Genomic DNA, 27728 nt, shown 5'->3' with positions numbered 1-27728 from the left:
AAGTGCTCTGATCAAAAGAGCTCGCATCTTTGTATATCATTGCATAACATATGGATTCAAGTCAATAAACTTCATGTATGATCAGCAAGTCTCACGTGTATGTGGCCTTTGTGTCATGACAGGATCCCCTCAAGCAACTTACCGTGGATTGTCTCCCAGAAACAAATTCAATAAAGAAGCTAAGCTATTCTTTCTAATTCTTTACAAGTTTTATTCTATTCATTAATTTAAATGGTAGAAAATATAACACCTACTCTCGTCAAAATCATACTCTTGGTAACTCTTCAAATGATTAAGTGACACATTTCACATCTGTTTTTCATAAACCACCACTAACTTAAATAGATCTACAATGATCGAGCTGAAAAGCTATATGAAGAACTTCACTTGTCACGACAGCTCGATGGTGTCCTCAAAAGAGAGACTCCACTTTTTTCCCACAGGCAGGCACAACTAAGTCCAAACCAAGTAGAACACAAAAAATAAAGACTCCAAGGCTTTTTAAAGAGCTACCAAAGTATCCTTACACACAACAATATATACAAATATAACATGATTATAATCACTCATCACACCATAATACTAATAATTTCAATTAAAACTTGGTTTCTTATCCATCTGGCAATTTCGTTCAACAGGGTGGCCCAGAAAACTTTTCCCTCGCACAATAGAATTCTATCCATTGTGCGAGGGAAAGGTTTTCTGGGCCACCCTTGCTCATCAAACAATGATGTCATATTCTTTTGACTTCCTTCTTCGTTTGATTACAACTTTAATTAAATCAATCCTCAACTTACTTGATAATCAAGTGTGCCGTTGTGACTTTAAGCAGGCTGCAGAGAAGTGATTTTTATCACAGCACCCTCGTGAGGAACACACACTTGCAACAGTGGTCTAAAAACTGGCAATATTTATCACATGACCCATTAACATGATGTCATATGGAATAAGATTTCAAATCTTGCAATTTGACAATGGTCACCGATTAGTATTAATCTCACGTCACTGTGATGAGCTAGTCTGTCAGCATGTGATAAACACTGCATGTCTCTGCGCAAAAATCGCATGTCTGCGGCATGCTTTAAGCTTTATAAGGTTTTGATTTGAAGGCAATGCAATGCTTTTGAGACTTAAATCCTATTCAGATCAATATATCATACAATTGGAAGAATTTTCTGCACACCCCTGTTTCTAAGAGGCTAGGTTAAATATTTTAGTATGTTCAGGTGGGACACATTGGGTAGGTGCATTTCAATAAACTTCATTGCATTTTGAGAAAAATGGCTTCAACATTTGTAGTCCAGGGAACCTGGACCTGCACTCTATGCATTCATCCACTGTAATGAGTGAATGGAGGAGACTGGGGAATGAGTCTACAGCATTTGGAAAACCAACACGCATTGAAAATGTTATGACAGATTCCTCAGAAAAATTTACTGATGACCCAATTACTTCAAAATCTGGAGGAGAATCGGTACTTTATACGGGTTTATTCTGAAGTACTTGAATTGGAGAATATCACATTTTGAATTAAGACTTTTCATATCCATCCTAAACCTGCTAAAAGACTGTGAAAATATTTTCAACAACTGACATCAGTATAATCTCAGTCTGGCACAAAAACAACAGCTAGCTTGGACCAAAATTAACAACACAATACATCATCAACAACTATTTCATTCTCAACAAAATGATTGAATCATGAGCAATCCGATTTCACTCTCAATTATCTCATTACCTCACCAACAATATCATTTTGAAGGTATGGTGTCTAAACATATCAACATTACAGTTGGCAATTTAATTTCGTTATTCAAACGCATTTGATTTTTGTACTCTTTTGAAAATGTAGACAGTTACAGATGACCCTGTCGGCAAAAGAAAGATATCTTCAATAATCCCACTCTGGTCGACGGTGTTCCTTCACCTCATGGTAAGCTGGATTCTTCACCGGTTTGAAATTGAGTAGTTTGGCGTATTTTTTTAGTAGTTTTTCCCAGTAACAACTGACATCTTCCATCCGGAGATGGTCCCATATAAATTGCCTTCCCCTGAAAGAGAATAATGAAAGACAATTTTAACAAATTGCATCCTTTTCGATACCTATGAAATTCCTCCATAATACAATTATGTTTTGCAGGCGGTTCACTGACATATTCCTTTCTATATAGCTATTCACTTAGATTTTTTTTCTTCACAAGTTTTTACAAATCACACAAAAATATGTGTGAAAATGATGCACTTTACAGAAAGCTTTATGGATTCAATAGAAAGAAGTGACAAATTAGTGAATGTGAAGTTGTTTTGAACAATCTGGCCCTGAACAGTTTGGCATCAACCAAGTTAACCTACCTATCTGCTATTTCTTTAGCAATGGCATCATTTTCTTTGGCAAAAAGTAATAAATCCCTGAAATGAGAAGGAGATGAAGATTAGAAAATGCAAGTTTAAGGCGATTGGTAAACATATTTCGATGGAAACTTAATTAAGGCAGATGTGATACTTATTTCACTCAAAGGAGTCTTTTAAAGGTGAGATGGTTAAAATTTACACCTTCCCCATTTCATAATTCATCACCCTCGTGGCTTCGTGATATTTGTTAGCCCAGCAAGTTGGCTACGCCATGAAATGCGAAAAGCCCAGGACAGGTCAATGCATGTTTAGGGACAAACGGTATGGCCAGTGTCCAGAGTCCAGAGCCCTGATGATAGATCTCAAGAAAGCAGCAAAAACCGTCATCCACTCACCTAACATCCCTTAGATCCCTCTGAACTGGAATGTAATGGACCCATGGTTTTAAGGCCGGGTAGAAAAACTCGAGCCAGTCCTCCCCAGCATGGAAGATGAGCGACTCACACAGGAAGAGATGTTTGAAACGGAAACTGGCAGCAACTCCGCGCAGGTTGAAAAGATATCTGGAAAATAGGAATATTATTATAGTTACAATCTTTACATGGGATGGCAGCACCATGTTTAATAAAATCAATGAGAAGGAGCAGTGGAAACCACGTTTTCTGAACTTTCCTGATATTATCAACCAAGTCATAGTTTAAACCGGAACCAGCTTTTATTACATTTTGACAATTTGAAGGCTACTCGTGGACATGACACAGTTTTTTGAGAGCCTCAACTGTAAGAGTCTAAGATGAAGTGCTGAACTGAAGCATGCCTCTGTTGGTGGACCCAAATGGAGTAGGTAAAGTGATCATTCGAAGGACTCGTTCCAAGCATTCACACTTACTTGTATTTACAATGAGCTTCTAGGGGTATTTCTTCAGCTGGGGGCCGGTGGAGTGTGTCCTAGGAATAAGAGCAGACATATCTTAACCCCTTGATTCCATCCTCCGGGCCTTCACATCCCTTGGGTTTGTGTTTTCATATTTGTTAATGTTGTATCACGCAGTTACCAAAGAACAAGTGAAAAAGTATCGCACGCCAAAGATAAGATCCAACAAACGGGAGCGTAAGTTATAAGCATTGTTTTAAACTTTTTCTGAATAGTAAAAAAGGTAAGATGTTTCGAAAGGAGTGGGGATGGACATGGCTGGAAGTGTCTCAAGATAATGTTACACTGACACTTATGCAAGGGGATGTATCAGAAAATGTACACATATGTTCCACAACTTGCACATGGCTTTGGATGCAAATCTGCATTGAAATCAACACAGGAACTTCATTATCAAGATAAGTTCCAACCTGGCATTATTTCCTAGACAGAAACTCCTCTAGGTTGAGAGGGCTTGGGATTTTCAACGGGTAGTACCTTAAAAGTCCACAGTGAATCAAAGGCATACCCCATTCAGTCATGAGGGCTTGGGGATTTTCAACAAGTTGCACCTTTAAGCGCCCACAGTGAGTCAATGGCACACTCTTATCTTAGAGGCACATTACCTTCCTCTAGGAAAGTGCTCCAACCGGCAGGTGAACTCACCCCTCAGGGCCTAGCAATTTCTGAGGTAACCCGAGGAATCTGATGCAAGGTAACATTTCTCCTGCTACTCTTGTCTAACTGGTTCTAAGTACCAAAGTAACACATATTACAGACACAATAATATTTTGACAGCATCATGTTTGTGGTGATTTTGGTTAGAGTTAGACTAACACCTAGCAAGATTATACGGTTTGTTTTGACGAGACGAAGCTGTATCAACTACAGGTTCTCTTGTGGCTTTATCAGTGGCTGCCGTTCTGCCTGCGAAGGTATGAGAGTAGTTTCATCTTTGCGGTGGCAGTTTTCCAGATCAAAACCGCCGTAGACTCCACTGAGGGCTCTGAATCAACGCACGATGAAAAGAATTGAAACGATATTTCCAAATTTTGTACCCAGTTATGCATGTGCATCTGGAAATCTAGAAATTTTGCGATAGTTTCTCTGGAATTGAGTCAAAATCATAAAAGAAGTATTGGGGAAAGAAAATGGCCTGTAACTTGTGGAAGAAACTGACATTCACTACTCTATATATACACTAGATATTAATCAATTACTTACGATATCTGATTTCCACGCCTGGTTCTTTGTGTATTCAGCATCCATGAGCTCAGACTCTTCTCGACTCAGAAGGATCAGCGGGTCTCGTTCCGCGCTTGTTCTTGACCCTCGGAAAAATCCCTTGCTCTCTTTTTTCTCCCACGGCCACTCTTTGGCAGCACTGCATTGACAAACGGTCAACGTCAACTTTTTGATAATATAATATCAGGTTTTAACCACCAGAGGCCATGGCCTTCACTAATTTTCAGGGTTTTTAGGAGTTCAAGCAGAAGACCCTTAAAGGGAGAGTGTCCTGCATAAAAACTGCACTATGGCAATGTTTATCTATTTACCCGAGCCACATGAAAATACAATGAGCACAGATGATGTAGGCTTTTAACCCTCAATTTTCCAGCAAGTTGAAAGATTCCCTCTACAGCTGTTATTAACACATGAATACATTTCACTATGAGAGTTACCCAGGTGAAGATGGCAGCTGTCAGGAGTTAAGTATTTCCCTTCATGTTCATTCAGTCATTCACCTGGATTCTAAGTCCCAGTCAGTTTCATAGTTTGTAGTAGTAAACTGGTTGAACGTCTCTATTAGAGACTCCCTTGGAACTGACAAATTCTCTTCATGATTGAGAGGTGTATTGATTATAGAGGTGATATTGAACGTATTACGTACTTGGGGAAAATAACGCAGACTCTTCCTTTTTTTTCTTGATTTTCATGGAAGCCATGGTGTTTTGTGGTTAGGAACCCACATCAACTTTTAAGAGCTACATTAAGAGTGCTTAAATACAAACTATTCTACCTACGCAAAGCATTTGTCTTCCTATTACAAAAGACATGAAATAACGGATAGAATACAGAGTTGTTAATTGGCCCTTCTTCGATGAGCGACTGGAAACCTTTGCACAAAAAATTATATTTTCCCTTGCATCATTCGACAAAACCATCACATCCAAGTGACAGGCAGCTCTACCTAGCTACGGCCGCAATCTTGCTGGTACCCCATTGAAATTAGCAAAATCACCAACTCTAGCATTGCAAACATTTCAAAGTTTACAGTTTTCAAACACGGGAATCCAAACATGCCAATTAAGCTGCTGTTGAAACGGTAATGTTCCCACATGGGAGTCAGTAATTGCCTGTTAATAGTACGTGTTTATCAGGAGCTGATGATGTTCAGAAGAGTAAGAAATTGAGCTCAACTCCCATGTACACAGTTAGGTCAGGCTATACCTGGAGAGTCAACACTTCAAACAAACCATCGAACATGCACCACGCAAAAGAATTTGTGGCGGTAGCTTGATCTCTGCACTACAGCGACAAAAAATGGCAATAAGATTTTTTGGACTGAGAAAAATAAACAGCGGAACCTCCCTTAGCGGACACCTCTCTATTAAGGACAACCTCTCCATTAAGGACACTAGTTTTGGTCCCAAAATGGTAGTTTCTATTCAATTTGACCTCTCTAATCAGGACGACTCTTTATTAAGGACAGCATTTGCCAGTCCCGAAGGTGTCCTTAATAGAGAGGTTCTACTGTACTACAGTAGTTGACCAAGATGCCCATCAGAAACTTCCTAGTCCAAAGAATCTAAAAATACATTTGCCAAAGTCAGACGAGTAGCCATTTCAGCTATCAACTGACATATTTTCCCAGGCTGTCTGAGCCTTGAAACTGCTCTGATTTATGAAGGAAAATTGATTTCCCGTTGAAGGTTTATTTCGCTGGGCCGTTCAAAACTCCCCACTCTTATAAGCATTCTGTGACATGCTTCCTCTACTGTTGCCCACTTACCCTGGAATGATTTTTCTCTGTTTATCCCATCGACCGAGTCCTGTCGGATAGATGGGCCACACTGCCGGTCCACCCTCCCAGAAAGTCCAGGCGGGATACATGATGTCATGATTTTCATTCCTCACCTGAAATTTGGGGAGATTAATACTCATCTGCCCGAGTGACTCAAGATTAATTACATACATTGTAGCAGCTTACCTTCTCTTATATCTAACATTTGTTACAAAATCAAGAGCAGAACTATTTGATGTATCATATGGCAAATGTGATAACTAAAATAACAGCAGTGGTCTTTCCAACATTGACTATAAAGTTGGATGTATAGTAAAAGGGCTGAAATGACATTTCTTCAAAGGAGTTCTTCACAGGAAAGCAGTTTGAAAATCTTGTTCGAAAAGTGTGTTATTTGATGAAAGTTTAATCTGCCATGCGGCCCATCACCTCGGGGTTCTGACAGTTGATATTTACCTTACTAAATGAGAATACGGGCAGTGGACTTGAATACGTAGGTGACTGTGGCCAGTCTCGAGTGTTGATCAACAGATCCATATCAGGAAGGCGGTCGATAATCTCAAGAATAAAATGCTCCACCCCACTACATCTGAAAAACATGCGACAAGATGATGTAACTGAGTTGTTTTCTTTTTTGCATGTATTTTAAGAGATACAGCATATCAGCAGAAATGTTTTCAATTGTTTGTTAAAATATCAGTAAGAATCTATGATATTTCACTATAGATTACTGCAAATGGTGAGGTTTTGAACCAATACAGTGATGAATGTTACTGCAAAAATAAAACCTCACAACTGCTGTAACTAAGGTTACAGAGACTATCACCATGGTAACACAACTGTAACCATAGTAATAAAACTAACCATGGTAACAGAACCATAACCCTGATTGCAAACTCACCTGAACGGAAACATGCATGCCTTTTCTCTGTATAATACATGATTAATTATTTGATAATGCGTCCCGCGATCTCGACCCTTGTCAAAATCAATTTTTGTTATGCCTTTTTGCCATGGTGACAGGTCTTTTTCTATTTCACTGAAAAGAGAAGATTAACGTTGGTGATAATTATCATTGACGGATTCAAAAGCATCATAGCTAACACACAAGGTTTCAGTTGCTATTTCTACAACCAAGAGCACTCCTTGGGCAATTAATGATATCTCTTTCATTCATTTACTATATGTATCCCTGAAATACCAGGTACCCTATTACAGAGTTTCCCATCACCTCACAACTACAAAATATGCTCACAACGTTCCAGCAGAAAAACATTGGAACCACATCAAGTTTACAATTTCCAGCAATGACTTCCACAATCAAAAACAATTTCCCAACCATGTTTTGCTGATAGAGCCAGGGGGAATGATATCTTTCTCACCAGAAATCTATTACTAAAATACCAGGTTTCCCAAGCCTCCAGTGATCATTGCTATAATCTTGATACTGATATCCCTATCAGACATTTATTTAACAGCTCTGATAAAGCAAACATTGTTTTTACAATCCAATCCAGAAGAAGACTCCAAGAGAACATTCATACCTTGCATGACACGAACAGTCGTCCTGTCGACATTCTTTATAATTTTTCATGGCATCTTCGATCTTTTTCAAGTATGGCGTCCATTCAGAATCTGCAAAGACCGAAAAAGGTACACCATGAGGGTTATTATTGACACAGGACTGGTGAGATGGGCACTTAAACCTGTACGACTCAGTCCATGCCAAACTCTTATAAGTTCACAAGGCCCTGTAAGTGTACATGAGTTGCCTAAACAGCCTCGTCAGAAGTGATACTTGAACTATGAGAGGCATGCGGTTCAAAAATGAAAATTACAAAGCTATATTGTCCATAGGTGATATTCTAGTGATTTTACCCACACGAAGTACATGTACAGCCATCTGTGCCAGTCTGTTACATGTTTATGAAATATTTCAATGCTGATACTTGGCAGATAGATGATATTGACAGGAACAAATTGCGAGAAACAGCAAACGTAAACCAAGGGAAGAAGCAATTACCAACATAAAAAGTGTACCAATGTTTCAGTGTGGTCTATAGACTGTCTCACCAACCACACTCGAAGATGGTTGATTAGGCCTTGGCGCCTACAGCTGCCGTGATAGAAAATTACTAAGAAAGACTGAAGATGAAAAAGAAAGTCGCTTTACACTGGGACGAACAACACGGGGGTTTGAAACTTTAGCTGGCAGTACCTCCAGTTAAAAAACATCCACCTTTTACTCTAAATTCACTTTGTAAGGTCAGTTTATCTTTAAGCGCAAGCACACCTTGCAGAAGTTTGCGTTATTGCAATTGGTAAAGCAGTGTTTCTTCAGCTCTTGATTTAACATGTCAATCGTTTTGTCACATTTTTCGCCCGGACACCAATTTTGGGGTTCAATACTTTTTAGCAAGTCATATTTTCTCAGCAAATAATTGCAATAATTTGATTTGTGCAGTATTGTTTTTTGCATTAATTCTAATCACAATTATGAGAAATTATCTGATTGGCAGACGATTAGGCAGCACCTCTATGTGCTAAAAAAAGTAAATGAAAGGCAAATGGGTCTGCATTCCTCTTATTTTTATCATTTGCAATTCAACTAAAGTGGGACCTCTCTTAGCTGACTCCTCTCTATCAAGAACACTAGTTTTGGTCCCAAACTGGCCATTTCCATTCAATTTGACCTCAACAATCAGGACACCTCTCCATTAATGACAACACTTGAGCTCTTAATTTCACGTGCCTGTAGTGTGATAACTGCTCAGAGTTTATCCACAACTTTCTATCCAGGACCAGCCAGGAATAAACGCCAGTAAAGCTTTGCTCTCTCCGACCAGATAAGAACTGGCAGCATTGGTTGAGTTAGTAATCTGATGAACTGTACATAAAGAAACATGTTTGCAGAGCGAATGTATCAAATTCAAGATTTCCTGCGGGGAGAAATAGAGATGGCTGGAATTTGATGGTACGTTATTGGAATGAACACATTCTTCATGATTTGGCTTCTCCACCTGGGGCCATCACAAAATATTTTTCTGTGTTAAATTTAGTTTAAAAGCGTTCTGATCTATTCAGTTTGGTGAATCAGAAAAGCATAGCATTTCTTATTTCTAAAGGGAGTCAGAAATAGCCAACTCCCATCTCCAACAAACCAGTTCATTTTTTAGGCTGTTTCCAGCCAGGCTGTTCGAGGGAAAAACATTTCTGGTGTATCTTATAGGCTAGGATGATGGTGATAATTGTAACATCTAGAAACAGCAGTGATACAAACAACTTCAGACATACAATTATAAGTTATATCAACACACCATCATCTATATCATAATACTATAAGGCGGCTCGACAAAGTGCCATTTGGGGGTAGTGTTTCGCATCGAAATTTTGCACGTTTGCAGGTGATATGTTATCCTGATGCAACGTTATGTTTAATTTCGGAAATTTACTTGAGCGGAGCAGTAGTGAGGGATTTTTAATCGGACACTGTCAATTCTCCTTACCACTCACAGAAGCTAAGTCATTGCTGTTTAGTTATGCAGGGGCTTAATCAATTACCTGCACTCCCTGTGGGGTGGCTAACATTACCTGTTGAACAGCTGGCTGTAGGGGGATGATTGGAACAGCCTGTACCTGTTGACCTGCTGAACCAAGGTTAATGTTATTTTCAATCCACGATTGCAGGTCACCTGATCTTCGAGATTTCGCGGGGAAAGAAATTGTAAACAAACGCATGTGTGCAGTTCAAATGTACACAAAAATGAATTTTTGGTACTTTTGGTTGCTGGATTTGGGTTTTCCCGCAGTAAGGAACTGGGGTCAAATTGGTGGTCTATTGTTTATGGGTGCTATGTTAGCCAGAGCTAGCCCTTGATTATGAGGGGATTTTCAAATGAAGGTTACCATGGTCTGTTTATGTGCTCACCACACGTTTCAATACTTGATGTATCTGAAGAGGCACTCTGAACTTGGCATGGCCTTATCAAGGAGCTGCTCACGATACTGAACTTCTAGCTTGCCTTTCGACTAAGTGCCTTGCCCGAGATCATGCTACATGTAGGAGGAGCATGCATTGTAAAGTTATAGTACATGCAGTGATAGTGCAATTGGTCCGAACCATTTGGAGGCCGACATGTGAAGGCCTATCTGGGTTCTCCTTCTTCATCTCCGTATAAAAAGGGGCATATTGCTGACTTTAAAGGAACGAGGCATATTCACATTGCCTCAGTCATCATCTCTATCAGACCAATTGATATACTTTTATATGGACGCATACAGCACGCAACAGGGTCCGAGTCTGTGGACAAATGGTTGGTTTAATTTGTCTCTTCAATATTTCTCCTTTGATATTGCATTAGATTTTCATTGCAATTCAATCTATTCAAGGTATAGCCCATTTGAACCTGCCTGCGCCACGGGTATAGTGCTAGTACAATTATAATAACGCAAATGAAACAAACATTCGCAACAGCATGTTCCGAACAGGTAGACTAGAAGCCTAGGAGGTGAAAATAAGCCTCTAATCGCCTGACTGATCAGCAGCATTGGTGCAATTATCAGTTTATCAATATGAGATGCAAGGCACATGGAACAGTAGCCAAATGGATCAAAGTTATCACAGGCACAGCATCCAAGGATCAGCTTCTGTATCAAAAGGTGCGAGTATGCACCTTGCTGCATCAACATCATAACTATAAAAAAGTTCCATTTTAAAACATGTTCAACTCCTGCTTCACTAAAGTATAATGTACTATACTGAAGATGCTGAAGGATGAGTACCATTTGAAGTCCTGGTTAAAAGCCTCGCCCCTTCACTTACAAGATGCCTTTTTTAATACTAGGTATACATCAGCTCGCAGGGGGGGGGGGGGGGGCATGGTTATAAGTAACCCACCAATAAGAGATACCACAGCAAAATTTTGGATGAGCAGTGTATTGCATCCAGATCCTGCCAAAATCGCTTATCTGATATTCGAATCGGGCCTAATTCATAATTGAAATTCAGAACAGGTACCCCCTCGCACTTTATCGTATACCACTCACAATCTATCATCCTCACCTGCATCAGAACTCTTCAACAGATAGCTTGAAACAACAGACATTGTTTCGGTATTTTCATAGCACAACCATCTTCTTTCTCATCTTGGAGATAAATGCTATTTGTAAAGCTGGTAGAATGGTATTTACTTCGTTATTCTCTTGGCAATGTAACTACTCATAAACTGCCAGTCCCTCAACAAGGCTGATGATAAGCTGCTTTATGTTAAGTTGATGTTAAGCATATTTGAGTAGCTTACTTATACCATATTATTTTCCTCATAATGCAGAATTGGCTTCATAATCATAGGATACCTCACATTTTTTCTTTACTATCTCAATGATATATACAGATTCATTATCAGTAGCGTCAACTAAGGAAAGTTGGGTATCCTCAGTTATCTTTTGTTCTTGCTTCTGGTGAATGAATCTAAGAATATCCTTTAGCATAACAACATAGCATAGAGGACAAATGACTTCACCATCTTACCATCTAATGCAACAAAATCGGACACCAAGTCCATTATCATGTTGAAGATAGGGGGATCAACGGCATAGTGGTTAGAATGCCCGACCCCTGTAAACCAGGAGGTAGTAGGTTAGATTCTCAGACGGATCAGCACTGTTGGATCTTTGTGTCCTTTGGCAAAGCATTCAACCCTATTTCCTTCTCTCCACCAGGAATGAATGGTTAATTAGGAGGCAGGTGGCAGGTCTATAGGTAGTCCTTGAGCACCACTATGGCGAGCTGGATGGGATACTTCCAGGGAGTTGAGCAGGTATTACTGGCCTGGCACGTTCACGCCTATGTCTTGAGTAGTAATTCCCAAAATGACTTTGATGGACCACCCTAAGGTTGAGAAAATTGTTGTCATCATATCGTTTATTGAGAATCAGGGCAGGGCGTTTATAACGGAATGTGTCCAGACAGGTACTGTCCCCCTTTCCCCTCAAAATTGCATCAAAAGCTTTTCGCTCCCCAAAGGACCAGGTCAGCAACACAAACTGACAGTCGACCACAATCTCGAATTCCCAAGACTAACGACAAATTCCCAAACGACACAAAAGAAAAAATTCATGAAAATCACGGAAGTCCAGATTTCCCAGCACCGAGCTAAAGCCTGGGGGCACACAGAAGAACCTGACAAAAGAGTCAACAGCCGCAATCCAATTGATTCAGATTTTACATCCCACAATCTGACCCGACCGTACTCAAATATCATTTCTCATAAGTTCCCTTTCACGCTGATAACCATTTCATCACCTCCACTCAATTCCACTGATATCTTTTCAAGTTTAACAAAAGCTATTTTCATTTGCGGCTACTTCCTGTCTAAAGAAATCAGCCAGGGTTGTGTAGAATTAGAATGTTGTGGGAATAAATAGAACCTCAATAAATGCCAAGGGGAGTTTATAGCGTATCAGATGCTGGTGGTGGTAGTCGACTTTGATCCGTATCAGTTGTTGCAGCTAGGTGTTACTGATGGAGCATTCTTCAAGCCAAGGAGGGAATTTGAAACCACCATCCCTGCCGGCAGAAACCCTCAACCATGAAGAAAAACATTCAATGAGTTTTGCAACCTCTTCATAAAATGCAAAGGCATGGTCTCTTCCATATGAAGAAGAATTTTTAGTATTCCCACACCAACTTTAGGAGGTAATGAATCATGTTTGATGTAATTACAGATGAAGCAGTAGCTGGAATTACAATGTACAATGGAACCTCCTTTAGCAGACACCTCTCTACTAAGGATAACCTATGTTTTTAGGACACTAGTTTTATTCCAAAGATGGTCGTTTCCTTCATTTTGACCACTCCAATCAGGTCACTTCTTTATCGAGGACAGCACTCGTCAGCCCGGGGGGGTATCCTAAGATAGGTTCTACTGCACAGATAGCTTTGGAAATTGTCAGATGGTAGAAAGGGAGGAGTCCTGATAATCATGTATACAATTCAGATGCATTCTCTTGAATTATACAGAGAAAACAAACAGCTGCCATGATATGACCATTGCTATGTGGTATCTTTCTGGTTATAAGACAGGACAGAATAGACATTGTGCTTTCCTAAAGCGTAGCGAAGAGTTGAGTATTCCCACAACAATGTAAGCAGATTTAGGGGGGGGGGGGGTATCCTAAGATAGGTTCTACTGCACAGATAGCTTTGGAAATTGTCAGATGGTAGAAAGGGAGGAGTCCTGATAATCATGTATACAATTCAGATGCATTCTCTTGAATTATACAGAGAAAACAAACAGCTGCCATGATATGACCATTGCTATGTGGTATCTTTCTGGTTATAAGACAGGACAGAATAGACATTGTGCTTTCCTAAAGCGTAGCGAAGAGTTGAGTATTCCCACAACAATGTAAGCAGATTTAATCGATCTATTTTTGATGTAAATCAGCTTCTGGGTACAGAATGAATGTAAGCTGGTCCAGTGCCTTGGGGATGCCAGAGTCATGCCAGTAATGGGTAATAATAAGACTTTTAAAGATCATTCTTGGTAATATACGAAAAATACCACTCATAACATATTTTACAGTACATGAACAGCAATAAATATACAGTAGAACTTCTCTATTAAGGACACCCTTGGGACTGACAAGTGCTGTCCTTAATAGGGAGGTGCCCTGATTACAGAGGTCAAAAGTAATGGCAACAACCAATTTGGGACCAATACTAGTGTCCTAAATAGAGGGGTTGTCCAATAAATGAGAGGTGTCCGCTAAGGGAGGTCCCACTTTATATGTACCATTTTAGTTAGAATACCCAAATTGTGATTGATGACATCATTTTCCCGAAAATATGTTGGCCACTGCTGAAATAATGACTTTGAAGGCCAAGGCCATTTCGCCGTCATGGCAGTGGCATCCTGAGACCAGGGTTTTTTACCCCAACATCATACATAAAATATCGACTGGCAAAGTATTGAAAACCACCCATTATGCAAGGATGTGACGTTGGTGAAGTTGCGGCTTTCTTGGAGGCTATAAAACAAAATTTTTCCAAGAGTAGGCCTATATTAGCTTTGACATTCCTGCATGTGTAAAAAAATACATAAAGAGGGTTCCAGCAGAGGGTTTTGTAGGTTTTACCCGTACGCTCATTGGCATGCATTGCTCGATAAAGGTAACGGATACTTATTTAGAGAAAAATAATTTTTTTTGCAATTTACTGGGTGAGGTCACGAGGTGATATTGACACAGACCCTGCACATTTGTCCCTGAAATCTAAATTCTAATCTAACATTTTTAAGTCGAGCTCTTATTTTCACGTGCCTGTGAACGGATTGTGTATCATACACTGTGTACATTTACACTATAAAGATACAATGTATTTCACTATGCATTACTGCTTTTGAAAAAGACTACTTACTGGCTTTGTATTTGTCCCTTTCGTGTTTGACCTCATCGTCTGTCGAACAATCTCTTTTATCTTTACTTGTGCACGTCTCATTGCAACTGTTACCGACAAGAAGCATGAGAAAAAACGATGTTTGTAGGAGCACGACCACCCCAACTTTGACATGGTCTGCCATTTTGGACAGACGCCACCTACCGCTGAAATATTGAACTAATGTCTCTGCCAGGAACTGAATGTCTCTGTCTCTGGTGGTGAATGGAGAAGACTTAGCTCTCTGGCAGAGAATGTACCAGAAAAAGACCAGGGGTTGCTTTCTGATCTGTTTAATCCAGCAATAATACATCTTCTTCACTGCGTCAAATAATATCTCCAAGGTTTATACCTATCTGGCCTTTGACCAACTCAAGTAAAATTGAACACCCTCAATATTAAGATGTTCAATGCCAATGGACTCTTCTTTCCTGTAATATAACAAGTGTACCATTGCCCATCAGTGGCTTCTGGCTAATGATATCAACAGCTTTCATCATACCCACTTCATAATTGAAACAAAGGCCATATACAATAAAATCTTTTAATGACATATCACATATAATAATACACATCTATTGTGTACAAGTATAATAATATTTGCTGCAAATTTCAGCATTTAATATTAAATAATAAAGTTCTCTAACAAAATATTCAGCTTTGCACAAGGGCATAATATGACAAGCTTCATTTCAAAACAGTCTGATTCTTAATCATTAAATTACAAGCTCTTTTCATTCTAATTTCTATGTTCTAATAAAGCTATTATCAAAATATACCCACACAAGCCAGCAATAAGCCCAGAAAATATGAGCTAGCCTACAGGTGCTATACATGTAGTCTGGTTACCAAACATAAAGGTAAGGTTGTGTGTTTAATGTCAAAGTTACATGTACGTGATGGCCACCATTCTATTGACACACAATCTACTTGGCATGACAACTACATATGCTGAGGATTTCTGGCAGAGTTATGTTAATATGCTATTATGTTATACATCAGAAGGATTCCTTCACTCTATGTGAAACCACTGTTGGCCAGTGCGTCCATATACTGTGTAGCAATATAAACCAAGCATTTTGGCCACTGTGTCCATATACCTTGAAACTCTCGGTAAGCCCGACTTGGCCAGTGTGACAAATACATGTATACCCGAGTACCTCTATGTAAACCCAACCTTTTGGCCAGTGTCCATTATACTATCTAGCTCTATGTAGACCCAACCTTATGGCAAGCATTCTATATACTATGCAGCTCTATAACTGTTTAGAAATCTAATTAACTCTGTAATGAAACACTTCAAATACTTGACTAGTAAAAACAATTAACAGTTCGTGCAATGGGTCATCAAATATAGATGGATGTGCATCCTCTTCCAGAGGTGACAATTTACATTGCTCTCCGAAACTGAACACAATTTTTGTTAACAGCACGAATTGATAAAGACTAAGAACTTAAAACTTCTGAAAAGTCACAACCTGTCCTTTCCTGAACTCAGATAGTAATTGTTATTATTATTTTCATTAATTCTCTGTAAGATTTATAACCATGATGAACAAAATAAAACGTTGTTTAGTTCTAAGCTCCTAAATATAGCAGATACAGGGCATTTCGCCAAAGTCGAAATCCTCTATTTAATATGCCGTACTAGGGCGTGTTATTGGGTACTTGCATTTCTTTGAACTTCATTGAAATACCATTTCCTGATTAGCAAGGATGACCAGATTTGACAACTAATGAAATAAATCAGTTAAAAAGGGAAGTAACAAGCAACCAATGGGAGCGATAGCCATCGAATCAAAGTCGATCTTCCTTGTAAAAGCCCCCAGTGTCAGAATTTGGTAAAGAGAACTAGGTGAGGTGCTGCGGTACTGTTTCCACATTCTTGCTTTATCAATTCTTGCTAACAGTAAAACACCTATTTTGAGATTAATCACGTCGAACTTGAAGCTAAGTCATTTGTCAATTCCTCTCCATATCTTGGTTGAGACCATGTCCCTCTTCCATATCTGTCCTTGTACACGCCTTATTCACCAGCATGTTGAATATGGAGGGGTTGTCTGCATAGACATGGTGGCCGGCATCACTCACGCACTGAAAGATATGATAAAACCAAATATCAGAACAAATTTACAGTCTAACTAAGAAAGAAGTCATTTAGATAAAACAGTGGTCTGATATTTCCATAAGCTGAATCACCAACCTCCTGATAATGAATCAAACACTCGAATAATGAGACTAATCTCCCTACAGAAAATCTCACCTTAATATCGACCTTCCCTTGGCGTCTGGCCTTGAGACTGTCAGCATAGTCGTGATCCATCCAGGAGTCTTCCCCGTAGATGAACGTGATTCTGATGGAAGAGTCAAGGTCTCCAATTCGATTCATCAATGGAAACTTGGACCAACCGAGTGTGTCGTTTATTTTCATAAAGGCGTATTCGCCACTGTTGAAAGGAGGGGAGAAAAAGTCATAAGAGAAAAACAGGGTCAGTGCAAAGACGAATTTGTGCTCTTCCTCTTGTGTTTGCCCCTTAGGCGATGGCGCAAATTACTGGTGTTGTTAAAGTTGGTATTGTCGGACAAGTATGACTAACGAAGGAGTTTGAACCATTTGAAGCAAATCCCAGTGCAATTTTCTCGTGAAAGTGGTCAAACATGGTAAAGTTTATTGAACTCGATATCAAATATAATGCGTCCGTAACTGAATCTTACCTAGCTGGAGTCTTGGAGTTGCAGTGATAGATATACTGGTACAATACATCACCTTCGACGACACTTTGGAATTTGAGTTTAAGATCTGGACGGACTTTCTTCATAAGACAAGGTCCTGAAAGTAGCAGAAATTGTTTAACATAACTGTTATCATTTGATAAAGGTATTATTTGTGAACAAAAGTTAGAGTAAGTAGATTGGAATAACACTGCATTTGTTACTGAACTCACACTGAGCATCTAAAATGACCCAGAAACTTTTCAGCGGATTTCAGGTTGCATATGGGCCCTTTATGTTTGGCTGGCCCTTCTCACCAAAAAACCTGCACAGGTTCATGGAGTCCACCATTCTCTGTAAACGTGGAAAATGCAATAGACTGTCAGTCTGTTTTCAGTAACGAAGTTATCTGCCCAAGAGAGTTTCACTCGAGAGCTTTGTGGTTAGGGTGGTGTCCTTTGGCAAGAAGTCCAGGCCAAATGTCACAGCAAAAGCCGATATGACAAAAATGACAGACTTACCAAGTGGTCCTAAAGCTCTCATAGCAGCCAAGGGACTAAACTTCAACATTATCTTCAGCACTGCTCTTTTCACCGGGTTGATATTATACCTCTCCTCAAGGTTGTCTGGTTTCCTTGGAAAGCCCCACGGGTCAACAAGTATTAGACGCTTAATCCTTCTGGGATACTTTATACTGAACGCGGTCGCAAGGTAACCACCGAAGCTATGACCAAGCAGAATGAACTGTTTCAAACCAAGTTCTTCACACCAGTCTTCAATCGTGTCGATGAATTGCTGTTCCGCCTCGTTTGGGTCATCAGGAAAGCTTGAACGACTACTGTTACCAAACCCTAGTAAATCCATGGCAAAGAATGGACGATGGCGGGCGAGATCGTCAATGTTTAATGCCCAGAATCCTATCGCGGCACCCATGCCATGTAAGCAGACAATCGGGATAGGATTTGCTGTCTTGACACGTTCATTTGGAGGTGTGGTCCGGAGGGTACGTATGCGATGCTCTTCGCCGACATTGACATGTGTGCAGTACGTTTTTGTTTTGAGATCTGCAGAAGAAAAATTTGAGAATTATCTAATGGTTTGTGTATCTTTGGGATACACAACACTTGGAGGTGTTATTTTCCAGAGAGTTTTCCTCCTCCAAATCAGGCTGAGCGTTTTTGCATGCCACCACAGTTTAGCGGTGCCAATTGTATTTCTTGGCCTAGTGACTCCGCCTTTGGCCAGAGGTAGAGTGCATTGCAAGACTCACATTTCTCACATTGTGGAGTCTTTACTTTACCCGGCCTGAGACACCAGGTACAAGAAGCCTCGGTTTTATCATGTTTATGTCTCAAACTTTACGGTCACAATGAAAATTATTTCACAAAAAAAGTTAAAATGAGATCTTACTTGAAAATAATTTCTGCTCGTCTCTTTCAAGTGCCGACATGGACTTAGGACATCTCCTCCATCTTAACCATCTTCGTCTCTCACTAAAATGGAACGAAGTAATTATTTGACGACGGTTGTGTTTGTAATAATGAAATTTACGCAGTGCAGACTAAATGGCCACCTCATCTGAAAAAAATGTACATACTTATACTTCATGCACCAGAAAGTTCTATTTGTTCAGTGGAGAAATGTTTACTACTCAATGTCTACAGTTTCACTGTTATCCACAACAGTGCCCTCAGGAGTAATGTTGTCAACATCTGGTCTCGCAACCTCACATAATACTGTTGGCATTGTCCTGACAGCCTACAGTGTAGATGACTACCTAGATACAGTAAACAAACTAATGCTTGCCTCCTGTGGCCCGATGTGTTGTTGTAGCAGAAGATTGAGCCAAGCTCACTTACCATACTTCATTTAAGTACCATATTTTATTAAGTGTAGCAACAAGGGATGCACGAAGCCACATGGACACGTCTTAGATACTGTACTCGAGTACGTGAAGTTTGTCGATAGGTTAGTGAAGTTGGGTAATGATGTCCACATGTATGTCATGTAGAAGAGACTGAAGGGAACAGACTTGAAGACACTCCAACCAGCGTTTAAGGCCTCCTTCCAGCTGAACAATTTCCATTCCAATTGAAATCTAAAGATAATTTGGAAATATCGGCATTTCTAGATTTTACACATGACTTAGGAGGACGAACCTTACCAGGCATGTGTACTGAACTATACTTTGTCAAAGTTCTGAGCTTGGATTGGGGGGGACTGCCACACAACACAACAATCACTTACATGTACATACATACAACCATCTGGCCCACAAATTTAAGAGATTATTCAACAATAATGATTCAATGACAAAAATGGGAGGTCCACTTTGCAGATGTTGCATGATGGCTGTCCCCACAACACGTAATATTGCTTATTCCCCCAGCCAACCAGAAAGCAGTTTTGTTATAAGTTATATGATGACATCTCATTCTCCGAATGCCATTCGATTGAGTGAACCAACCTCCTAGTTGTCGTTGTGGGCATGGCAATGAGAATAGCTAGCGTGGGAGGGCAGGGGGCAAATGCCCTCCCGGGATCACAAAGCTAGCTCTGCCCCTGGAATTGTAGTAGAAATTACCTTTTGATTTCATTGGAGTCATCTGTGAAACTCTGCGAACCTCCAAAGCCGCATGGGTTTTCGACCCAAGCCTCTCCATGCATACCCATGTCATCAACACTCATGTTGTCCATGCTGTGTGACCGTTGGGTCCAGTAAATGTGCGGTGGGGATGGTGGCAACGGCATATCTGGAAGACTGGTGATACTACCGCCATGCTCAGTGCTGGTAGCCATGTTGCTTCCAAATAGTAAGACTCAATACCGGGTCTGTAAAAAATAAGGTTTGAAAAAAGCTGTGGCAGACTTTGATTATCACATCAGTCAAACTCGGAGGCGGTCGTTTAGAGCCAAAACTAACCTTTTAATATAGCCACAACCATTGAATGAACAAAAGAACCAATGCGTCCACACAGTCTTTTTTTGGCAGCTGGTTTGTTTTGGCACTTATTAACAGCTTCCTTTAACTGGTGCGATGATGTCTAGGGACCTTTTGGACAAAGACGAATCAAACAAATGCACACACTCAGAACACATCAGAAGGCCCAAGCCGACTTCGGAGAGTGCCATAAGCTACTGCGACTCTTTGTTCATGGTGAAACGCACGACTGGTCAGCACCGGAACAGACTTCTTCTTTGAAAAGTTCCATTAGAAACTAACTCAATCCAATGGACGGAGGGGGTGGCCGGGGTGACCAACTAACGCGATGAGGGGTGAAACGACCGGATGAGCATACCCTTTGCTTGGCGACTGAGATGTGTTCCATTAACGTTAAAGGACAATAAAGGCAGCAGCTAAGCAGGCAAGATAAAGTTACACAAAGTCGCCAATAGGGGTCTCTCATGTCTCACAGTATGCCAACTGATTCACGCTTCTACGAGGAAAACATTTAGTCAAATTAAGAACTGAATCACCCTTAATAATAGCCTACATTGAAGTATGAGAACTGTACAGTCATGCATGCATGTCAGTGTCACTATTGTCAGTGTGAGTGTCACTTAGGCCTATTGATATATTGACATGTCAGTGTCATGTGACTGCGATTATTATTTAGTCACCTGAAAATGGCCAAATTAGACCCTCTGCTCCTGCCTATAGTCCCCTTTCAAAGTAACAATATAGTAAAGGCAAGGCAAGTTAAGTTGGTAGTTTTCATGTTGTTTTTTGACTTTTTACGTGAGATTGCATGATTGAGTTTGACAAAATAATACAATGCGATTTGGTACATACTCTATGAACACACCGAGGGATGTCGGAGTTCTTTCTATTAATAACAGGTGACGCCACTATGCTTACGCGGGAAATACGAATGGGCTTCAGTTAGCCAGGATTCATACTGGTGATAAACCATTTAACGTGAACTCAAGTGAATGTGATAATATGAGGGATCCGACATGGATTCATACTGGTGATAAACCATTTAACGTGAACTCAAGTGAATGTGATAATATGAGGGGTCAGATATGGATTCATACTGGTGATAAACCATTCAATGTAAACGCAAGTGACTGTCGTCGTCTGAGGGACGTGGATTCACACTGGTGATAAACCATTCAATGTAGAGATGTCCAAACATGAGTTATTAAGGTCATATTAACCCCATTGTGATGACTAACTTTGTTGGTCCAATCCTATGTCCCTAGGTGGTACCGGCATATTCAGCAAAGGGCCTATGGCTTAGACCTACTGTGAAGCCAGCCAGAGGGGGTGGGGGGTGGATTGAGACAGCCAGATTTTGGGAATCCTGATAAAGGGGCACAAAAACAGCACCAGCTGATACTGTCCCCGGAAACTATCAAGACGTCTTACCGTTATTGCTTAATGTCTTGTCCGAGAGGAAGGCCCAGGTTCCAGTACATCATCACGTCCGCCTTCAAAAGTGAAGTACTTGCCCAACACCAGAAGAAAATTGTAGATCTGTGGAGGTGTCTAGCTCAGGCGGGTACAGCTGAAGGGCCCATTAACTCCCATACCAGTAAGTCTATTCAGGCCGCATGCTCAATTTCATAGAAATTCAGTTAGGCGACAGTGGCGCTACCTAGGCGGTAGAAAGTGGAACTGAAAGTTTTGGCCGAAGATTTCAGTTCCATTTTCTGCCGCGAGACAGCATTACCGTCGCCTAGGCTACTTTGAGGCCCCATTCTGCTTGACATCTGATGGTCAGATGTTGTGTAGCTGGGAACAGTTTTAAACAATGGGGCACAATAAAATACAAAAAAATATTATGTAGTTGTCATGTTTATTTTCTCCAATCGGACATGTATTGACAGCTGTTAGATTACTGAGTCAAAAAGAAATGTGGACGATGAAAAGACAAAAACATGCATGGCTAATTGTTCTTATGAAAATGTGGACATAACAGGCATTTGATAGGGGCTACAGTAGGGTCCCCTTCAGGAACCTGAGTTGCTTTCATACTGACTGGGGTGCAGGAAGGGCATTAATTCAAATATCTCAGGCTGGAAGAGTCAAGTTGAGCTTCAGTCAGACTGACCAGTCCTTGCACTGTAAACCCAGGCAGGAGCTGTTCTGGCTTTCTATGGCAGCATCATCCAGTACAATGTGGAGGTGCCACAGACTATTCCAAAAAGCCTTGACAGCACCTGACTGGTTTTACAGTAATTATCTCTGTCGATCCCAGGGAGTTGATCTGAAATGATGTGATTGCAATCTTTGCTTGTGATGTCATTACTTGAACCGTTTCCAATCAATATGTTTTCAATTGCCTGGTACACTAAATAAACAAAATTTCAGTGAAGTTGGTATCCTATGGACATACAGTTATATGTACATGGTCATTTTATTATAAAACTATCATCCGAATACATCAAAATGTACAAAATGTCGCATGACTTAAATTACTGGCCTTTTGGCCCTGTACATGGATATAACCGCATTAAGAGTTCTTTATCAATATACAGCATTATTAATTATAATCAATAGTATATGAAATTTTGCATCGAATTCTAAAGATCAGTGCATAATTCATAAAAATGTTAAATGACTAGCATAATTATGATAAGATGATTAAAAACAAATGAAAGCTCCTAAATTTATTAGAATTATTTTCTTATGCAGTGGTCAATGTAAACCTCCTACCCCCCCCTGTAAGACCAGTCTTTATAACTCTTGCTCCGACTCATAATCTCTAAATGGTATATTCACGGGATGGCTTTTAGACAGTTAGTAAGATACTTGTGTACAATATCCAAGAACAAAATTACCATCACATATACGTACAAATACACAGTGCCCATGGCCGGCTGTAGGCTAGACAAAAAAAATAATTACGAACTGAAACTTGAAGAAAATTGGCAGTGTCATAATTGTGAGTCCCATAACTATCAACATTCTGAGGAAATTCACCCCATGTAGGCCTGTCTTTGTTTTCATGTAGCCTGCTTTTGATTAATTGGTGTGGCCTAAAAGAAAGATGCTATGTGGGATACAATACATTGTTCCATTATGCGTACAGTACATTATATATGTTGTATATGTGTATTTACATCAAAAATAATTTAATTATACACAAACCTTTTTTTATTCCACAACAAAACCAGGCTTACTTTAAATCATTTGACATACAAAGTATGTCTCGAAAATAAAACTGAAGATGGCGCAGTAAGTTCCCTGTAACCCAATGGTATAGGCCTATGTCAAGTTCTGCAGTTAAGGCTCCAGACCTTAAACAGTAATACAATGGCATCCTCCTTAACAAACACCTCTGTTATCACGACCCTCTCTATCAAGAACACTGATTTTTGGGATGAAATTGGTCAATTCCATTTAATCTGACCTCTCTAATCAAGACTGTACCTCTCATAATTTTTTAGAGTCTCAAGGGTGTGCCTAATAGAGAGGTTACACTGTATTTGTGCTGAAAACAATCTATTGTATAGCCTTCTATTACGAATATTAAAATAATTTCTAAAGGTTCATCTTACTGAAATACATCCACCTAAAGTAAACCTGGTAAATGTTATACTATGTGTCCCCCCCAAAAAAGTCCAATGTTTAATGTAATACTATAATAGCCCCTTTAACAATCACAAAAAACAGAAAGGAGTGGTTGTTGTAATTACTCATTAAGTATAAATGTAGAGCTCCTACATAGAGGGCGATGCTGGCATGCAATCTGAAAAGGTAAGCAAATGATCTATGATCAGTAAATTTACGCCTGGGAGTTTCACCCAACTCATCCTTTAAACCTACACTACTCGGAATATGTCGCGAAAAATGTCTTGGGACACCATCATGCAAAGGTCAAGGTCTTATTACCCACATCAAGTAGACCTGAAGTGGAATCGACAATATGCGGAACCAGAAATATACAAAGCTGTATGAAGCCACAAATAATGCAACCCTCATTATAAATATATATGGCACATTCGAAATCTTTTGAGGTTGGAGCATACACGGAGGCCCTTAAAGGCCTGAACCATCTACTGTATTTTGTTGTGGCTCAGGTAAATAGAAATAGACCCGCCGTTGTGCAGTTATTATGCATGCAAATTTGCTGAAACTTGGCATTTAAAGTATCTCTGTAGATCAATTACACAACAACAGGAAATTTTCAAATACACGGTAAAGTTTTAATTTTTGAACGAACAGAGTTGGCCTTTAACATGATTTTAGAGCACTTTATGTAACCATGACAGATGGCTGGAGCCTGCAGCCATGGCCTCTATTGCCGTGGAACAGACCGACTCATTGAGACTAATAAAATACTTGAAAGAAAAGTGATGAAATGGCCAGGGCCATTGTGCTCACCTCATGTGGAGGAAAGATGGATAAAGAGCATGGTCTTGTGTCATGTAGTGTTAGGTTTGATGTAGGTCCAAGCAATTACAATTTCCCCAAAATGGCCAATTTACAGTACATTCGACCTCTGTGACCTTGAAAAGTAGGTCAAATCAAAGAAGACCCGGGTGACACATTGAATGGTTGTTAGAATTAGATGTACCTATGATATAAAATTGGTGCCAATCGGGCAAGTCATTACTAGGAATAATGGCATTTTGAAGAATTTAGGATTTGGCCCCCTCCCTGGAGGCCAAACGGCAAATCAGATCGCACCAAACTTCGGTACCTGAGATCACCTGACCAAAGGGTACATGTGTACTTAATTTGTGATCAATAGTCATTGCAGTTAAGAAACGTGCCATAGTAACGGCCTGACGGCGAATTTACGCCATTTGACCTCTGTGACCTTGACAAGAAGGTCAAATTAAAAACCTGTGTGACATATACTGTATGGTGGTTAGATGTACCCATGATATCAAATTGGTGGCAATCGGGCAAGAAGTTAAGGAATAATCACATTTTTAAGGTTTTTGGATTTTGCCCCCTGGTGGTCAAGTGGTGAATCATATTGGACCAAACTTTGGTCCCTGAGATCACCTGACTAAGGGGTAAATGTGTACCAAATTTGGTATCAATAGTCATTGCAGTTTAGAAACGTGCCATCGTTACATCCTAACGGCTAATTTACACCATTTGACCTCTGTGACCTTGAAAAGGAGGTTAAATCAAAAACCCGGAGGATATATGATGCACCTTTGCTAGAAGTACCTACCATATTTTTTTCAAAATTTCCCGACTACTATTAAGGGAGATATTGCATATTTTCACTTTTAACGTTTGGCCCCCTGGTGGCCAAACCATGAAACGAATCGGACCGAAACTTGGTCTCCCAGGTGTCATTACATAAGGGTACATGTGTACCAAGTTTCAACTCAATAGCTCTAACAGTTACGAAACGTGCCCTGCTAACGGACGACGGACGACGACGACGACGACGACGACGACGACGACGACGACGACGGACGACGGACGCCACGGTATGGGATAAGCTCACCTCTGCTAAGAGGTGAGCTAAAAAAAAGAAATGTCAGCTTCAAGCATAACCTAACAGAGTTTAAATGCCTACAAAATTTCCTGAGTACAAAATCTACAATTGATTTTCCTTGTGCGTTCTGTTAAATCATAATCATGACAAGGTACAACACTTGTATATTGACCTCTTATGTATGCAGCATCTTCTGATAAGATTCCCTCCTGAAAAACCTGGCAATGTAACCTGATTATCAAAGCCATGGCTTGGGCTATTGACCAGTTCAAGGCGTAAGGCTAGTCCTCAGAGAGTAGTCCTCGTCCCAGCGTCTATGATCCAATCTCATGCAGCTGCGCCAGAGATATTCGAGACGATTGCCAACCAATCCTGCTCTTTCCAGTTGCAACTCCCTTGCGGAGAAGAGGGTCCATTTCCTGCTGATCGACATCCTTGGAGAGCCTGCACCAGCGCCAAATTCACCTGACCCGTAGGCTAACGATCGCCACTCTCTACTTTTTTATCACAGATATCACATAGCACCTCCAATACCATAGAGCCCGCGGGGGCATGGTGACATGATCACGGCACGACCTGTACCATTAGGCCCGTTGTTGGATCGAGGGAGCAGTGGCCGCAATAGCCACCACAAGTGCCTTCGATTATTCGATGACCCTGAAACAAAGACGATAAGAGAATATAAAAGTGATCTCAGCCTGATCGTTTGATTGTGACTTTGTCCACGAAACGATCATTTAACACAATGGACCCTCATTTCGTTTAAAACAGTCATATAGATACTTGTTTTATGTCTCCGAAAGTTCATACAATTGTGGACGTGCAGGAAAAAACGCTTAAAGAACCTATTCTGATTGGACCTTGGCTTAAAGACATGTCAGATCATGCCACGTTTTCCATGTTCGGGAGTGTTATAGATGACGCCACCATCAAAACACAAAATTTCAAGCATGTACATGTGCCCTTTACCACGTTTTTCAGGGGTTTTTAGGCCTGGCTCTGTGAACAAAACTACAAACTATTGGTTGACCAGACGCATGTAAGCTCATGTACACAGCTGGGTAGTGCACGGATCAGATATAAAGGGAGTTTGTAAAGAGAGACGACCCAACCTCTAGTTATATTAAATCATACCTTGAATGCTGAAATTCGGACCGTTGGTTTGTAGCCTACTCCTTGCCACCGAGTACGGTCTGACACAGCAAAGTTTGTACCTGTTAGATTGATCTTGAATTTGCCCTGGAAGTGAAAGAGAAGAGCTTGCAATCTTCAAGTTTGACTTTTATCAGGGAAATTTCTTCTACAATAACAAAAGATCACTTATCGGAACCCATAGATACCCCAAGTATTGCTAAATTTTGCACCAAATAGCAGTTCGGAATTTGCTCAAGGACACACGCATAGCCTACCTGAGGACATTTCTGTGTGCTGTAGCAGTCTCCAGCTGTACCGTATGCAATCTGATTGGCCCCTTTGGTTGATGTGAATGTAAAATCAGAGGCTGAAAAAAAAAACGATGATGATAATGTACTTTCATATAATCTCTGTAGTTACTCACTCGGGGCCCAGTTGCTCAATCAGCATAAGCAGTAACATTGGTGTCAATTCCTGAAGCTGTAAATGAAATTTTCTAAAGGAGAAAAGGCTTAGTTGAGCTAGCCAACTGACACTGATTGAGCAATACTGGATCAATAAGGACTGAAAAACTTGTGGACATCAAGACAGTAATATAAGAGTCAACATGGTCACGTGGAAGGCAGCCAAAAAATCGAGAAAGCTTAGACCAACCAACATTCAATCCAACAGAGACTATCATCTCCAGCAGATTGTATATGGATATGTCATGCATGATCTGCATATAGTGGAGGCTAGGTCAAG

General features: G+C 40.3%; 3 protein-coding genes across 5 annotated transcripts in view; all 3 read right to left on the bottom strand.

Annotated features, from left to right (window-relative positions):
* Nucleotides 1-191: 191 nt before the first annotated feature.
* Nucleotides 192-14871, bottom strand: LOC135491423 (protein O-glucosyltransferase 1-like). Its single transcript, XM_064777284.1, has 10 exons — nucleotides 14710-14871; nucleotides 7835-7925; nucleotides 7192-7329; nucleotides 6747-6879; nucleotides 6279-6403; nucleotides 4490-4649; nucleotides 3242-3300; nucleotides 2748-2915; nucleotides 2353-2409; nucleotides 192-2051 (listed from the first exon to the last, which is right to left on the bottom strand). Exons 1-10 carry the CDS (start codon nucleotides 14813-14815, stop codon nucleotides 1892-1894), a joined length of 1197 nt encoding a protein of 398 aa, XP_064633354.1. The 5' UTR covers nucleotides 14816-14871; the 3' UTR covers nucleotides 192-1891.
* A 386-nt stretch (nucleotides 14872-15257) lies between these two features.
* LOC135491546 ((Lyso)-N-acylphosphatidylethanolamine lipase-like) lies at nucleotides 15258-21215 on the bottom strand. Of its 3 annotated transcripts, none has more exons than XM_064777517.1 (7): nucleotides 21061-21215; nucleotides 20024-20271; nucleotides 18850-18932; nucleotides 17961-18503; nucleotides 17443-17557; nucleotides 16991-17174; nucleotides 15258-16821 (listed from the first exon to the last, which is right to left on the bottom strand). In XM_064777517.1, the coding sequence occupies exons 2-7, from the start codon at nucleotides 20236-20238 to the stop codon at nucleotides 16690-16692; spliced, it is 1272 nt and encodes a 423-aa protein (XP_064633587.1). In that variant the 5' UTR covers nucleotides 20239-20271; nucleotides 21061-21215; the 3' UTR covers nucleotides 15258-16689. The 3 variants fall into 3 exon arrangements, with proteins under 3 accessions (XP_064633587.1, XP_064633588.1, XP_064633589.1); XM_064777518.1 differs by lacking the exon at nucleotides 21061-21215 and adding an exon at nucleotides 20706-20794; XM_064777519.1 differs by lacking the exons at nucleotides 20024-20271; nucleotides 21061-21215 and adding an exon at nucleotides 19299-19433.
* Nucleotides 21216-25748: 4533 nt separating this feature from the next.
* LOC135491126 (A disintegrin and metalloproteinase with thrombospondin motifs 9-like) overlaps nucleotides 25749-27728 on the bottom strand; it is a 55896-nt gene continuing 53916 nt past the window's right edge. Inside the window, exons 33-35 of the mRNA XM_064776793.1 lie at nucleotides 27260-27351; nucleotides 26985-27089; nucleotides 25749-26507 (exon numbers count right to left, since the gene is read on the bottom strand). Coding sequence (XP_064632863.1) covers nucleotides 26415-26507; nucleotides 26985-27089; nucleotides 27260-27351 — 290 coding nt within the window. The 3' untranslated portion in view covers nucleotides 25749-26414. The remainder of the gene's footprint in view (nucleotides 26508-26984; nucleotides 27090-27259; nucleotides 27352-27728) is intronic.

Source organism: Lineus longissimus, chromosome 7 (genome assembly GCF_910592395.1).
Source record: "Lineus longissimus chromosome 7, tnLinLong1.2, whole genome shotgun sequence".
Lineage (NCBI taxonomy): Eukaryota > Metazoa > Nemertea > Pilidiophora > Heteronemertea > Lineidae > Lineus > Lineus longissimus.
The sequence above is the reverse complement of the archived record's forward strand: the minus strand, read 5'-3'. Positions and strand labels throughout refer to the sequence as shown.